Source organism: Sciurus vulgaris, assembly GCF_902686455.1.
Source record: "Sciurus vulgaris genome assembly, chromosome: 5".
Taxonomy (NCBI): domain Eukaryota; kingdom Metazoa; phylum Chordata; class Mammalia; order Rodentia; family Sciuridae; genus Sciurus; species Sciurus vulgaris.
The window spans coordinates 104,124,266-104,141,853 of record NC_136465.1 but is presented as its reverse complement, the minus strand read 5'-3'; the positions used below and the strand labels follow the sequence as shown (position 1 = coordinate 104,141,853).

Sequence of the window (17,588 nt, the reverse complement as noted above, 5' to 3'; positions counted from 1 at the left end):
GCACTCCACCATTGAGCTATATCCCCAGCCTTATTTTGTATTTCACTTAGAGACAGGGTCTCACTGAGTTGCTTATCACTTTGCCATTGCTAAAGCTGGCTTTGAACTTGTGGTCCTCCTGTATCAGTCTTCCAAGTTGCTGGGATTACCGGAGTGCACCACCGGGACCAGCTGGGTTCGTGAATTTCTTTGGGACTTTTTGATTGTTGTCAATTTTCTGTCACCATAGATAACATTATAAGACACACTTCTGGTAAATTTATAATGGTCTCTTTTGAAGGAATTTTAGAAGTGGAACTGCTTAAGTGAAATAAGAAGACCATGTTAAGGATGTTGATATAAATTACTAAAATGCTTTCCAAAACACTTGACATTTTATGTGAATGTCTGTCTTAAAATATTTTGGCTAACTATGAGTGTTATCACCTCAATCTTTATTTCAGCCAATGGTTTGCCAGCATATAGATCTCATCATTCCACCTAGATTAGCCTGTTAGTAACTGTCTTACTCTTTTTCCCCCTTTTTATTGAGACTAATATTTGTACATCTTTATGGAATATATTATGATAATTCAATACATGTATACAATGTGTAATAATCAATCAACTCAGGGTATTACCTATTTTACTCTTGAAAATTAGCTTATAAAGCCCAAAACACTAAACACAGAGAATACAATGTTTGTTGCTCTATCAATCAATAGGACCCAGGACATTAAAACATGCAACTATTTAAAACTTAAGCTTATGTATTTATGAATAAATGTATTTTTGACACAAATTGAGCTCACCTGATAGCTTTCCACTATTTTTTCTAAAACATGTTTCCAATGAACTGATATCTCAGAAGATGATAAGACCTTTACACCTACTTCTGTGGGGGCTTCACTGGGAGCTGAAATTTGATGAAAACATTACATTTTAGATGCTTACATAAATAAATTTGAATAAAACTGCTATATAAATGAATTAGAACTATAACATTTTAAAAATAAATTAGTTTTACTATATCTCCATTTATTTTTATTAATATTACTATGTGCACACATTTTCTTACACATAAATGATAATGTAGACATACAAATATTCATGCACTTTTACAAAATATAGGAAATTCGGGGGATTTCCATGATATCTTTTAGCAAGAAGTACATTATTTCACCCAACTGGTATTTTTAAGAAGGCCTACTTATATAAATTAAAACTGTATTTATCTATTCTATCTTACCAAAAGTAAGAACTTTGGGATTTACTATAAAAATTTTTCATTATAATGAAGTTTTTCCTACTTGTTATTTATTTATACACAGTAATATAATTAATTAAAAAAACTTCCCTCTTTTATGTTCAAGTTAAGATTTTAAAAAAGAATGTAAGATCCTTTGAAACAAGTTGTGACATCCACTGTTTCTTGGGCTCAGGAAAGCTTTTTATATGTCTAATCTTACAACTGGGCATCAAGTCAAATATGTATCAAAAAGGCCTCTGTTCAGGGAGAAAAAGTAATTTACATCCCTTATGAAATTTACACAAAGAAACCAGGGAAACCTTTAAGCAGGGGTGATCAATTTTTATTATCTTTCATTAAAAGGCCATAATCCTATTTAATGTTAAAAAATGTCCTACATATGAACACTGTTGCCTTTCCAAATCAAGGTAAACATGTAGCACTGTGATGGATTTCTTAGAAGTAGAAGAAAAGATTAACAACTTATGCAAGTTTCAGCACATGTGAGTTTTATGAGACTCATGAAATATTTAGGAAAGAAATATAATTAAACACAAATGGCCATGACTCCGTAGATGACAAGCATGGTCTTTTGCCTGGAAGCTTACTTTAGCATCAAATACAGCAGTAAAAAATGACATTGGATGAAAAGATAACTTGTAAAATACTTTTAACTTTCATTTTCTCCAGGAGATGTAGTCATGTTTTTCAAGTTATTAAAATTGAGTCAAGTTATCACGTTTCTGCTGAATAAGTACAGGAATAGAGAATATAAGATTTGTCATCGGGACTTTTGCAAGGTTTGATTATAAACAAATTATTTCTGCTTTTTATTCTTTTAAGTTATTTAGCTGAGCTAAATGACTCCTATGGCTGCCTTTCATATGTGCATTCTTGAATGCATCTTATATATATTTAAAATATACAACATGATGTTATAAGGTACATGTACAATAAAATGACATAATTGGAGTATATAGATCATGAGATTATTTGAATTCATATTACATTTTTGAACAAATATGAATGCTAATGAGTCTATGCCTGAGGACTATATGGGAGAAATTCAGTTGAATTCTAAGGGACACCTGTGTTAATATGAAGTGAAAATAATGTAAATTGGATGACGAATTAGTTGGAGCTTTTTTCCTCAAAGAGAATAGAAGAGTACCTCACACAGTTCTAGTTTTCATACTCTTCCATCCTGATTTTTTGCATGTGTTCCAAGGGAAACTTGGCTAAGGGTAAATGTTTAGATCAGAAGGCAATGAAATCTCTATTTGCTTCCCCAGTCATTAATTATTTACACAGTGCACATGAGTAAGAAGACATAATGTGGACATTTTATCTCTTTGTAACAGGAGTATAAATTTAAAAATCTTAGCAGCTTAAATAGGAAATCATAGGAAACAAGACAATTATGTTTAAAGTTGTATGTCATTTGGTCTAGATACATAAAGTCCTTTATGAGGATGCTTAATTTAGTTAGTTTCTAGAAAAATAGAGAGCCAGTATCAGTATTTTTCCCCTAAATAGCCTACAGGACAAAACATTACCTTTAAAAGAAAAAAAAAAAAAAAAAAACAACTGATTTTCTGATTCCTCTTTTATATAATTATGTTTAGATTCCCTTTAATAAAATTTCAGCACTCTAATTTAAAAAAACTTACTTGAATGCTGCAATCACAGAAATTTTGTATTATAATTTTGAGCAATTTTATAATACATATGTTTTACAATACATATGTTCTAGAATGTTATGCAGTAGACTTTATAAATGCATAAACATAAGTTCCAATAAAGTGTTGGAGAATTTTGACAACCAAATTATAATTAAGAGGCAAGGAACGGGAGTCTAGTTAACTATATTGAACATGATCTAAAGGATGAAAAAAAGCATGAGTAACACTCTTGTCATTTACATGGAGAGACTGAGATTTTACTTTGGCTCAAAATGATACTCATTTGCTAAATATGTAGGACTACAGAAAGTTCTTAATAAGTAAGATGGGACAGAAAGCAAACTGAATGTCAAAGATTTAGATTCCATCTCCCTCATCACATTGGTGAGGTCTGACCTACCGTCTTGTGCTGAATTAATGACAGCTATGAGGCTGTAGGGTCCATCTCCTTTGTTGTTGAAGGCTTTCACTTTCACTTGAAATGCAGTGGAAGGACTCATGGTTTCATCTTTATGAACATATCGGCCAGTGTCTGGATTAGTAACTGTAACTTTTTTCCATTCTTCTCCATCAAAAGGTTTAAATGCCACTATGTAACCAAAATTGTTACCATAGTGGTATTCTCTTGATAAAGGCTACATAGAAGTTAAAATATTAAATAGGTTTTAGTGATAATAGCAGGGAGAAAAATCCTATGAGAATAAATATTCACCTGGAAACATGCTTTTCCCCAAAATGTATTTGCTCATAAGTTAGTTCTAGTGGAAAATGCCAGAATAAAATCATGCTCACATATGTGATGATCTCATTTGCCAAGCGGCATCCTTGCTATTTCTTAAACACTCCATGAGCTCCTGCCTTGGGCCTTCCCATTTTCAATTTCTTCTGTCTGAGATGTTCTTCTAGATGCCATGTGATTCCTCCCAAACTTTCTTGAGCTTTCAACAATACTGATTCTTAGGCCCTATCCTTGGAAACTCAGTTTTGAATTTTAGGAGAATTTCTAATTCAAAATTTTTTGACAGCTCATTTTATTGTGAAGCAGATACCAACAGGGTTTACAAAAATCATGTGATATGGACAACAGTAAGATGTCTCAATTTTAATATTTCCATTTTGGGCAATTACATTGACAGTAAAACTTAGAAATAAATAATCAGAGATTCAGAAAAGCAAAAGGTAAAGTACTTTTTAAAAATCTTGCTTAAAAATCTAATTTAGGTGGCAAACATAAGAGATGACTACAGAGCACTGAGTAAAGTCAAGTTCTCCTGAATATGCACTTACTGAATAAATCAATTTGATTCATGCAAAGTTAAAAATCTGTCTTTTTCTTATAGTCCTCAAAAATCCTTTGGAACCTAAATTGTGTTCCTTAACTATCTACCGAGGTTAAACATTAAAAATATGAACTGCATAAATGAATTTATATAAAGTATTAAATGCCAGATGTCTACTTCATGTAAGTCTGTGTTTTCACAATCTTCCCCACACCCTCCCAACATCTCTCCCACTTCAAAAACCCACAAGTACTATAGTTTGATATAGAACTCTTCTTTGCTTAAGAAAATGTAATAAACTATTTAGATCCCTTAGTAACAGTCCCTTGGATGACTTCTTAGACTGATCTATCATGATGGATTATACTAGGAATCAAAGTAAACCTGAATGAAGAACAATCTCCAATTTAAAAATGGGTTTTGAAATAGTTTCCAAGTTGACTCTTTGGAGTTCAGAATGCCAAGAGAAAATGTTATAAATTACAATTGGGTTACCAGACCACAATGAATTCAAAATATCCTGGAATCAGATAGTTGAATATTTAATCTTATAGGCAACTGCCTCTCTGGGTTTGGGATCCTTGTTTGTGTAGGATCTGCCCACCTTAGCTTTTGCAAACCTGATGAAATTTGACATGCATGCAAGGAAAAAAATAATAAAGTAATCATTCTTGTTTGCAGATTGAGCGTTCAGTTTTATTTTGAATTTACTTCAGGAAACAAAATGCGTTTGCAATTCAGTGTAAAGTACCCTATAATACGTTGAACTCATCAATACTTACTGCCCATGTTATAGTCAGTTCTCTGTTGCTGCCACCCCCACCTCCCACATCAGAAGGAGCCACATTTGGTGCTGAAACAAACAAACAAACAAATATGTGAAACAATAAAAATAGAGGTTATGTAATTTTTTTTCTGATGGTAGCGTTCTATTTACCACAGAAACCATGAATTTTTTCTTTTGCTAGGAAAAACAAGCTTCCTGCATGATCTACTCAATTATAATAACAATGGCTCTCAGTAGCTGTAATAATCTGTTTTACTGCCAAGATAAAAATTGATTCAGTGCCACAGGAAATGTGCCGGTTTCCCTCAGCAAAGGAGAATGAAGCAAATTGGCCTCAACCATCTTGTGTGTGTGTGTGTGTGTGTGTGTGTGTGTCCTTCCATTTAACATGATTTTGAAAGACTAGATATACTCTGTTGGAAAATATTTTAGAGCTCTCACTTGAAGCCCTACAAATTTCTAACAACTCACTGTTTTGTCATTTTTACGCTTCATTCTACAAAATAAATGTTAAGACACCACGAGTTTATATTAACATTGGATAATGTTTCCCCAAATATCTGGAAATAAGAGAAATGTAATAAATCTAAGATTGTCTCTTACACTCTCACTTCCAATTCCTAAGTCTCTTTTGGAAGCTTGCCCCATCAGTGACTCCAACCCTTCTGCTCCGGATCCTCTTACATCATCCTTTGGTCTCTGTCTCTGCTGGAGAGTTTTCACACTGTGCAGTCTCTCTGCTCTGAAGGACTTCCCTGTAATGCTGCTTTCCTCTTAATCCCAAGCCACTACACCCTTTCCTGTCACTGAAGTATGTGAAAGAACGGATATATGACTGTCTTTTGTGTTCATTACATAATCACTTTTTAACAACCCACAATCTGTTTCCACTTCTTCATATTCCTAAAAATCACCATTTCAAAAATTACAAAATTGCTTTTAACTGCCAAGTCCAGTGGGTTCCTTTTTGTTCTTCTCTCTCCTTGAAACCCCTTCAGGGTAGGCATTGTATCTTGTTGGATGTGTAGACAGCCTCTAACTGGAGACGTGCAGATGAATGAAGCTTTGTGTGTTCTGAGTATGCCCCAGCTACTGGTTGCCAGGGATGAGGTCTGTGTTTCCATAGGCTATGTACATTCCCCATGCAAATGTGTTGGCTGAATGGGAGATATTATTCCCCCATCTGTTAACCCTTCCAAGAGAATGAAATGTCATTTCTTCCCAATTCCCTTCCCAAGGGGACACAGTCATACCTTCCTGAGAGTCCTCATAGCAAGGTGACGTTCACTGAAGTACAGATTCTAACAAATCTGTACTTGTGATTTGTGATTCCAAAAGACAAGCCTCAAAACTTTACATGTTAGCCATGTAAGTTCTTTGATGAAATATGTACATTTATTGCACAGAAACAAAATGCAAGCTTTCCTTTATATTTATGAAACTAAATGATGATTTCCTTTATACATGAAAAAAGTAGAATAAAATCTGAGTGATTTCAGTTTACTACTAAACTGTTATCACATTGAGTGTTAGAAGGTGAAATTCAGTGCACAGTGTTGTTAAAAGAGAAATTATTTGTAGCTCTTTAGTTAAAATACATATTGAAGGCTGAAGAGATATTAAAATAACTCTGGAAAGTCTTCTAAACCCATAACTTATATTCTAAAGTTAAAATCTCATATGCTATAGAAAAATAAAAAGTTATTGTCTAATAATCAATAAGTAAATCATTTTTTGTTTAAGTACAGGGTTAGTGGTCATAGCCAAATAATTGTAAAAATAGTTCTAAAATAATGTACTATACTGTAATTTGTTGAATCAAATATTTCCTTTCTTGGGACAAGTATATTAGCTAGGACATTTCACTGTAATGCGTTTCATTATAATCATTTTTAACCTTAAGAACGGAATGAAAAAAAATGGGTATGTTTATATTGCCACTTTATGTTTAAGTGCTTCTTAACATGCTTCAAGCAAATAATTCAAGATTGATTTGTTTCTCAAATATTGCCTATTGGGCTCATGTTGCTGAAAACAAGACAATGAAAGAAAGCACAGAAGTCAAGTTAGTTGTATCTTAACCAAGTGTTTTGATTTCTCACTTGGATTAATTATTGACATAATTTCCCCCATGTTGTCTTGACTATTCACTTGGAACCTTAGCAGATTAGGGGTATTTTTCACAGATGGAGTTGGAACATAGCCTACACATCTAACTTGAATCTGAGACAGAGTAGTTACATGTTCTATTTTTACTTGGCCCTGGGAACACAGGAGGACCTGGTCACACACAGTGATTTGTTTTAGGCAAGTAGATCACCCTGCGCACAAGGGAGTCTGTTTAACTCCAGGCTCTAGCCACTGAACAGAGAACAAACTGGACATTCTTTAAACGATAAATCATTAAAATGAATTTAAGCTAATATTTAGGAAAAATGCTAAAATATTAATCATGAATAAGCAATATTTATAATTTTAATAAGAAAGGTAAAAATAGTGAAATGTTTGAACATGATCTTTTGCCATCATTTCAGTCTAACTGTGATTCCCTTGAGGTTTTTATAAGAGTGCCTCTGTATTATAGTCACGAGTCTAGAAAACTTAAAAAAGAAAATCAAGTCAATGCCATGATTATTCTTTCCTATGAAAAGAAGCTAATACTGCCAATTTTCCTTTTATATTTGAATGCTTAAACAATTTGCATGTAAGTACCTCTTGGGGCTTTGATGTTTGATTTAACAATGTTGAAACTGACTCGTAACAAATCCTAAATTTTCAAAATAGAGTATATAAAGATTGGACCTTGACTCAGAATATGTTAACTACTTATTTGTTATTAATTATTTCCTTGACATGAATAGTCATTTTTATAGACAAAAAGTTAAACATGAGTGTAACTTCTCTTTTTAACTTGCAGAAAAATTTCAAAATGATTTAAAACAAAATATTTTAGTGAGAGATTTTAAATGGTTCTATAAGTAATATTCTAGTCTAGGAAATCAAAGAGATTAAAATCTAATACCTACTTTTATTCTATCTTTACATGTATACCCTTAAGCCCTTAAATATATAGTTTTGAAGAGTTACTAATAAATTAAAATGAACTGTAAAATATTTGGAAATTCAAATAAAAGTAGTTCTTTGTAACTCATGAGATCTTTGATGGTGGAACAGATTGCTAGCAGTTCCAATGCATTTCTATGTTAAATTGGTGTTCTTCCATTATAGATACAAAAGGAATAGAGTCTAAGATAGTTTACAAAAATATTAATGTTTCAGCATCTTATCAGGCAGAGATTGTAAGTATGTTTGTTATTGTAGGCTTTGTTTTCAAAGAGGAAATTTTAACAAGAGAGTAGAGTAAGTTTATTAATTGCTCAATGAAATGATCCTATAAGAAAAGTCAGTTGCAGATAGTATTTGGGTAGACAGAAAAGAATGCTATAAGTTGAAAAAATCATGGGCATAGTAAAATTCATAAGAAGAACCCAAACCAGTAATGGATTATTTATTTAAACTAAATAAAGGACTTAATACTTTCTAGTTTACCTTTCTCTGTGCATGGAAATCCAAATCATCCAATACAGATGTTAAGTTTGTTATCAAAGAAAACAAAATATATTTGGTAATAGATCCTTCTAAATCATATGTAAATCTCACTGTTGCTTTGATCATGCCTTCTCTTTTCACCGTCTTCTATTAACGTCTGATAGTATGTCACTTTATCCTCCTTGTTTCTCCCTTTTTCTTCTACAAATAATTTTGAGCAACTATGGGCAACATGCTGTGTTAAGCACTAAAGATAACAATATAAATACAATCTACTTCAAGTCCTAAAGATGCTCTTTATGATGGTAGAGATTAAGGGCACACTTCTAGTTTTAGTTCAATGTCTTAAATATCCAAAATTTATAAAAGTGCTGAATGAATAAATGATCCCTGCTTAACAACAGGCTCATCTAGAATTTAGGAATTATTTTTACTTACCTCACCTAATTGGACTCTCAGATAAGCAATCTGAAGTATATGAAGAAGTAGCATTATCCCCATTCATGAATTACAAACAAGCTAATTAACTTGTCCACGTTACTCTACTCACAAGTATAGAAGCTGCCAAGTTTAATTCAGGTCTTCTGATGGCTTAAAAATCAATCTGTACTTTGCTTCTTTTAAAAGGATTTACCTATTTAATTATTAATGACAACAACTAACTTTCACATAGTAGTTTCTTACCAACTACAAAACATGTTTTTAGTGGCATTCCTCTCCTTTAATGAACATAAAAGGAAAAAAAAAAAAATAGAAAGAAAAGAAGTAAAAGAAATGGAGAAAGCTAAAAGAAAGAACATTCTAGCTTCTTTGGACATAAAATTAAGACTTTATACATAATATGAAAGTGTTGACTCTGATTTTGTTATTTTTCCTTTTTTCCCCCTCAAAATGGCTTGAACTGGCAAATAAACACAAAACTGTCAAAATAAACCTGAATGTACCATTTGAGGCTATCAATTCACCAACTGCACCTGCAGAGCTAATAGCTCTGGGAATATATCTTACAATGACTCATTATTTCAAAGGATGTTTTTGTTATCTCTTTCTTACAGTCAAAATTAAATGGGCTCAAATGAATTACAAACATACCTTCTAATTCTTCATTTGGGAGCATCCATTTTATAATACAGTTGTCTGAATCCAAAGAATACACTCAACTGTGCTCTGAGATCTTGACTTTAAGTAATTGGACAGATCAGGGCATGTGCAGCATTGGATAATGTCACCTCTCTTTAATCAGCATAATGAGGCACAGATCAACCTTTCTACCAAATGGAAACTAGCCTTTATCCCACATAACATATGCTGGTATCTCTTAGAGTCCTTATAATGGCACATGACAAGACAAACATTCCTCATTTAGAAAGTATTTTTACTTTCTTGTAAGAATGAAAATTGCAAATGTCCAATTTTACTTATATTCATTATTAATAAAGTAAATGAAAAGAAAAACAAAAAGAGAAATTCTGTTGAATTTTATTTTGCAAATATATAAAATGACTTTTAATATGATTAACAATTATATGAAATAATACGATCTATTATGCTTATAAAAATGGAAATATATTGTCAAGTGAGGTGATCAATTACAAAGTAGACAAGAAACCATATTTTTATAAGCATACTAAACTTTAAAATGAACATTAATAGCACAATAAATATTATTTGTTGAGCAATATTATGTACCACAGTGCTTATCCTTATGTTTTTTAATCATAAAAATAATCCCATAAGACAAATGATTTCCATATAGAGATGAGAAATGTGAGGCTCCAAGAGATTAAGTAATGTGTCCAATATCACAGAGCTTCCAAATGATGATGCTCGGATCCCATCAGAGGATTGATGGGTTGGAACTTCAATATTGTACACTGTTTCAGGTAGAGGTTTAGGAGCAAAATCTTTAGAATTAGAAAGATCTGGGTTGAAATCCTGACTCTGCCTCCCATTAGCTGTGTACAATCTTAACTTCCTCATGTCAAACTAGGAATAACTATAATTCTGTAAAGTTATCATGAGAATTAAGTGAAGCAATATAAGCAGAGAGTGAAGCACTATGTGTGATAACCTACAGCCCATGTGTGAATTGTGGTGCCATAAAAGTTGATTAATCAAAGATCCTAAAGCATTTCCTGATTGATAAATGTGTTAGAGGTTATAGGATTTAGTTTTTCACACTTGAAGTAAATGAATCACTCCATATCACTACAGGGCTTTACCTTGTACTGAGAATAAGACCTTTATCATTTTGTAATTGTGTTTGCTGTTTTGGCTATGAAGTCATTTAAAAGAATTTATTTTCTAAGCACACCAGAGATGAAGATAATTTCTCAACAAAATACCATTTGAGTAAAAATAAGGTAAGAGGTAATGCCAAAAAGTAGTTGGTTGCCACAATTTTGGGTTCGATATTACTTTGAAAGATTTTGTTTACCAACATTTAAGAAAAAGACATCGAAGAAAATTCTTCAGAGTTACATGTTAATAAGCAAGGTACTTCTAGGTATTATATTATATTCAAACCATATTCATAAACTCAGATATGAAAGAATTAAATTGAATATGAGACATTGGTATTTTTATTGTTGCTCTTAAAGACATTTAATATCATCACTCCTACTTGGGAATTAAAAAAAATAAATCTAAGACAAATCATACAGCAATTGTGGCCAGATGAAGCACCCATGTAGCAAAACCTTCTCTGGGAAAAATACTAAAGGCATTATTTGTAATGAAATTTGTAAAAGGAGGGAGGTCTACATCTATTATCAGTGCCAAATGAAAGTGTCCTCCTGTCTGTGAGTCATTTTTACTTAAGAAATAGTGTCCAGATAAGACTTGGTTCCTATTACATCAATCAAGAGATTGCAGAAAATTAATCAAATTCAATGAGATTTTTGTTTAAAAAGGTTTGTATTTGAGGTAGATATGTTACAGTGTTGTAACTAAAATATTTGCTTAGGCCAACTTAATTATTCTGTATTTTTTCTCCAACTTTATTTTGAAAATGCAAACGCTTGCTAAATCAAATCAAGTGCACCATCTCTCGGTGTAAAATTATGTGGTCAAAAGCACCAGTCCAGTCATGCCCCATTTTCCTTTTCTTCCTGTTTTTCAAGAAAGAGCAACTGTGTTCAGTCTGACATACAGTAGCCTCCATTGCAAACATAGGTGGCTCTAGGGGATAATAATAATAAAAACAAACACAGCAGTGCTTCCTTTGTACATCTGTGCTTCCTACAGCTCTGACTTAAATGACCTCCATATTCTAATGGGATTTCTATGAGGAAGAGGGAAACACTTTGTTTCATAGGTGAATATACTAAAACAAACAAATAAAAATAATATATAAGACATCTCTAACTTCTTAGTTAAGGATTAAATAAATTCAAGCTTCCAACACAATACTAATATGGTTCATAGAAACAGATGAATTTTTAGGGCCTTGCTTGAGATGTTGTTTTTATGAGAAAAGCTCAACATAGCAATGGTATCAGACAGATCTGAATTTGAATTCTGAATTTTGCAAGTAGGTGTATTAACTTAGGCAAACTACCTAATGTTCCTGAGTCTCCTGCTTATTAATGATCATAGGGACAATACTCCTACTTGGAAATATTATCATGAGGTTTAAGCGAAATATAGATGAAAATACTCCACACAGACCAGATATCTTAATGCTATTTTCTTCATTTAAGAATCAGTCATTTTTATCTGATAAATTAGATAAAATTATAGGAAACTTTGAGAGACCGTTTATTGATGGCCATCTCTGTGACTTAGTTTGCTTTAAAAACTAAAGACATTAGAACTAGTAATTCTGTTTAGAAGTTACACTATGTAATTGAGGTAGCCAGAAACGTGGATAGATGGTATTAAGAGAGCACAGCAGAATTTAATGACAGTCTGTTATCTGCTTAAAATCTTTTCCCCAAAGCACAGAAATTTGTCAATGTGTAGTCAAAATAAAGGAACCCAGAGAGCTTACAAAAAAAAAAAATATCTTTTGATAGACAGGAATGATAAAAGAAGAGCTATCATTAGAATCAGAACAACATTTTGCTTAGAAATTCAGGGGGAAAGGGGAAAGGAGTAGAGTGCATCTTTCAGTAAAAGCTATTTAAATGGAGTTGGTAATTAGCATAAAAATGCCAATTTGAATTTGAAGAACAGCCAAAGTTGAGCAATGATAAAAGAGAGTATTTGAGTGATACCTAATGTTAAAAGAACATGTCCTGGCTATGTCTTGGGGAGCTCTAATTCCCTAAGTGGCACTGATCTGAGAAGTCCTCAGCAAATTCTCTCCATGCCCCCCTGTCCCTCTGCTCTCTGCCACACCCCTCATCCATGAGTATGTTCAGTTAGAAATGCCTCCAAGGTACATAAATCACTAACCTTCTAAATCAAATTCTGGAACCTGTTTAATCCAGACTCAGTCTGGTTAAGATTCAGAATGTACATTACAGTCCATCTTCTAAATACCAACTTCATTTAGATAGTCTCTGGTAGACTGTGCAGTGGTTTCCATTTACTTCTTTCCCTACATTAATTATGCAAAAATATTCAAAACTTCATACTACCTTTTTTGGGCTTTAGCTGTCTTGATATAGAATACATACATGTGTGAAACACATACACACATATACACTTTTTGGATGAATCACTTACCTTAGAGTATTATTTATTTCCACATACTTTCCTCTATTTCTTAGACTGATACTGCATTTATAAATCTTTCAGAATTTAGTTTCTTGCACATACCTGCGCCGTCCGTTTTAATCCTGTTCGATGGTAAGCTGGGCTCTCCTATACCCAACGTGTTAGTAGCTACCACTCGAAATTCATATTCCATCCATGGGATTAGGTCCACTGCTCTTGCCGCCTCCATATTCCCTTCAATAATTGGGGGATCTAAATGAAATAAATATTAAATAGAGATTATTAGTTAACTAAGTTGTTATTTCTATCACTCCTATATTATATGCAATGAAAATAAAAATAATAACTAGAATGTGAAGTTCAAGGAAGAAGGAGAGGTTATTATAAATAATCAACTAGGAAGAAACATGCAACTTAAGAAGTCTGAGGTGAGGGACTGAAACTCTGTACTTCTGAGGGGCTCCCAGGTCAGGCTGGTACTGCTGGTCCAGGGACTACAGCCTGAGGAACAAGAAGCAGTATTCTGGAGGTGAAACCTAGAAAGATTTCCAGAGGCAAGGGTGAAACTGACACAAAAAGTTTATGCACTGCCACAGGTATAGTCTACACATAGCAAAAGATTTATTAATAGGGAAAAATGGATGATGTTTATAACCTTATTTTGGTTGGTTTTATATATGTGTACTTAGATCATTTGGGGCAGTGATAATAAATGTTATACTAGTAAAGTACTCAGAATTCACGTTACTAGACACTAACAGGCAATTATAAATTATGGGTAGGATATGACCTTAGCTTGCTTATTTAATTGACATATGATAAAGTATATAACCAAGACAGGTCTATATTTTACTTTAAACTCTCTACAAATATTTCTACATGATTTTCATAATTAACTTACACATACATGTGCATGCAAATGCCCATACACTACCTATTTGGAAAATTTGTTCCTTTGGGCTTATCTATGACTCATTATGTTAATATTTAGGGAATTTTTATCCTGCAATGCACACCATGAATATGCAGCTTCTTAAGAGGCTGTACCCATTACCATAATAAATTCCAAGCATCCTGGTGTTCAGTTTCTACTTTTAGAAAAATTCTTCTATAGCTCAGACTGCTTCAATTCTCACCCTGCTGCAAGTTTTGCTATTTATTCTCTTATTTTGTTATGGATTTGTCTATAGACAACATACATTTTTGACTTTCTAATTAAAAATTTGGCTTTCCCTTCTGTGTTTCTGTTCTGCCTCTTTATTTTCTATCTATTCCACCGTTCCCTTGCATGTAATCAGAATCTTTTTGTTTTATTTGATATACTTAGGAAATTTTCCTTTTAGGTAATCAGAAGAGAAAAAGTGAAATTCTGGATTGCAAAGGGCTCTTAATAGAGTAAAGGGAATATAGAATGGGTTGTTATGACCCTGGGTTGGGCAGTCCTTCATCCTCTCTCAATGCCTTTCAGTGGCCCTGAGCCCTCTGTGGAAAAAGACACTGTGAAGCTGTAGTGGCTTAAATCATGCCCCCCTCACACATAAAAGTTCATGTCTAAATCTAAATTACCTGAACCTATGCATGTTACCTTACTGGAAAGAGGGTCCTGGCAAACCTATTCAGTTTAAGTTAAGGCTGTAATTAAGTTAAGGTTATTGGAAAAGATCATCCTGGGTTATCCACATGGGCCCCCATCCAATGACAAGTGTCCTGATAAGAGACACAGAGGACAGACTCATAAAGAGATGGAGGCAGTGTGACCATAAGTATTGAAGTGATGCAGTCATATGGCAAAGAACACTTGGAGCCATCAGAAACTGAAGAAGCAGGGAATGGCGTGCTCTCTGGAGCCTTTGGAGAGGGTGTTGCCCCGTCAACACTTTGATCTTGGACAGCTGGCCTCCAGAATTGTCAAGAATAAATTTCTGTTGTTTTATGTTAAAGAGTTTGTAGAAATTTATTATCCCATCCCTAGGAATTTAATCAGAGGCTTAAAGGAAAAACCTGATGGAACTATTTGTCAGTTTGTGATTTTGTGAGTTTAGGGGCTTGAGAACAAATTATTATAAAAGACTTGAAAATATTATGAAAGACTGACCCAATCCCCTCCTGCCTATACAGCAAAACCTTGGCACTGTTTAAATGCCTGGAGAGTGGAAATGTTGGAAGCATTCTAACTGGCCCATCTTGGCAAGGATGTGGTGTTCTCATGATGGCCAAGGTTACCCTGGGGCTTTTCCAAGGAGCTGAGTAGTCAACAGGCAGGAGCAGGTATCTGCTGGATGAGAACAGGAAGAACCAACTGGATGCACAGTACACTGCAACCACTAGACTGATTTCAGGCAACATGAGAGTCCACTATGAAAATACCCCAAATCACAGGAAAACTCAGGAACATAGTCCAAAGACAAGAAATTCATACTTGACCACAGAGAATATTTCAAGGAATGGTGGGAGATAAAGTAGAAAGAGTCAACTGGAGTCATTTTGCAGTAGGATTTGGATTTCAGCTGAGGACAAGGGCCTTTGATTTTAATATCTGAGAGGAAGAAAGGAAGAAAAGTAAGTATGTAACCTTGGAGTTACTACATTGAGAAGGTGGACACAATGGGAAGCCAAGAGATGCCAACAACCTTCTCAAAGGGGAAATAGAAAGTGTGTATCAAGAAGAGGGTCCTTCAGAAAATGCCTCTTGAAAGATTAAGGAAGGAGTTTGACATGTATAAATTAACAATATTCTCTACTAGAATTGGTAATGACTTAAAAAGTGCTCGTTTTAGAAAAAAGAAAACTAAAATGGCATGTGCATTAATTGAATAGGTTTCTAAATCTTGGTTTTAGTTCTGAGTGTGAATTTTAAGCAAAAAAAAAAAAAAAACACAGTAAAGGAGGAAACTATACTTCTTACTTTAGTACTTAGGCGAGATTCTTTTACGTACTTTGATTTTAGCAACCAGCCATGATTACTAACCCATAGACCTATTTACAAAGATCTTGAGGCCAGAAGACTCAGAATAAAGACTGACAGCTTTTTGAGGAAAAGAAAAGCAAGCCCTCTAAGGCCAATAACTCTTAGGTGTTGCCTGGAAACCATGCTTGTGGTTTTTGACCATCAGACCACACTGACTGCAGGTTCAAACCACCTCAGAAATAACTAGAGTCACTTTAGGACTAAAACCAAATTGCTTCAATAATAACTCCAGCCAATATAATCCAAGGTATTCTAGGCTTTGGGAAGTTGCCTGAGTGAGTCCTGATATTTCTTTAAGGGCTCAACTGGAATTTTTAGGATCCTCCATCTCAATCTAAAACTCAAATATTTGAAACTACCTGGAAAGAACTTCCCACTCACAGGTTCTGACTAAAACAGCAGAGCTGTATTTAAGACTGGAATATAACGTTTAAAGGCTTTTCCCTGGCCCTCACACAATCACTCAGTTTTGTGTTATAGACCTTAGACCCATGGATAAATTGATCACCTGGCAAGACTCAGGAAGGAGCCACAGGTGTGGCACAGTTCCTACATCAAAAGGAAAGCAAGCTGTGCTCTGGCATCCCAGCAGGTGTGATTCATGGAACCTGCTCTAAGGAACATAAAAATGAGAAACTCACATTTGAAATGAGAACTACCAAATGTGAAGGCAAAGAAAGAAACAGAAGAAAGAGGGAGGGAGGGAAAGAAGGAAGGCAAGGGAGAAAGGAAGGAAACAAACATCCTACAATAAGCTTGAATAAGCCTTGAGTTTTTTTTTTTTTTTAAATCTATCAATTTGGCAAAGACATAAAATATAACAGTCAGTAAGTATTAAGTAAACACAGCAGAAGAGACACTCCTACTTGTTGTGGGAACACTAACTGGTTCTGCTTTTCATGTAGCCCATACACTAATGTGGTTTACACTCAATAATTTAATTTATAAATGTCTACTTTGACAAAATAATCTAAAGTCCAGAGAAAGATGTTTTTGTAAAGATGTTAACTGTAGAAAGTGCATAGCACTCAATTCAGTCTTCAACTTTACTAATAAATTCATTTTCTTCTCCACTTTGGAGAACAGTTCTTTTAACTACTTCTCATGCTTTCTCGGCCTTACTACATTCTGTTCAACACCCCCCTTACACATGCATACATGCACAGGCACTCACACAAGCACACACATGCTCAAGCTTCAAAATATATACTATTTCATTCTCTAAAGGCAGCAGCATGAACTCTAACACAGTATTTTGAGTATGACCTGAATATCTTGGGAATGATAACAAACTGTCCACTCTTAAAAAAATTGAGAGCAGTATTTATAGTAGATTGTTTTAAAAAATCTACTCTTTCCTCTTCACTTTTCCTCATCTAATTATTCTAAATTTAAATTTAATCTTTGGACTCATGGTAAGAGTTGATAACTT

The 17,588-nt window shown here is 33.8% G+C and overlaps 1 protein-coding gene across 7 annotated transcripts in view; it reads right to left on the bottom strand.

Moving 5' to 3' along the window:
- Positions 1-17,588, bottom strand: part of CNTN1 (contactin 1) — a gene marked incomplete at its 5' end in the record, with an annotated part of 348,115 nt that overhangs the window by 44,474 nt on the left and 286,053 nt on the right. For all 7 annotated transcript variants that reach the window (XM_079139318.1, XM_079139323.1, XM_079139320.1 and 4 more), the window contains 4 exons: positions 792-895; positions 3,311-3,545; positions 4,973-5,043; positions 13,291-13,440. In XM_079139318.1, the coding sequence (XP_078995444.1) occupies positions 792-895; positions 3,311-3,545; positions 4,973-5,043; positions 13,291-13,440 (560 nt within the window). The remainder of the gene's footprint in view (positions 1-791; positions 896-3,310; positions 3,546-4,972; positions 5,044-13,290; positions 13,441-17,588) is intronic.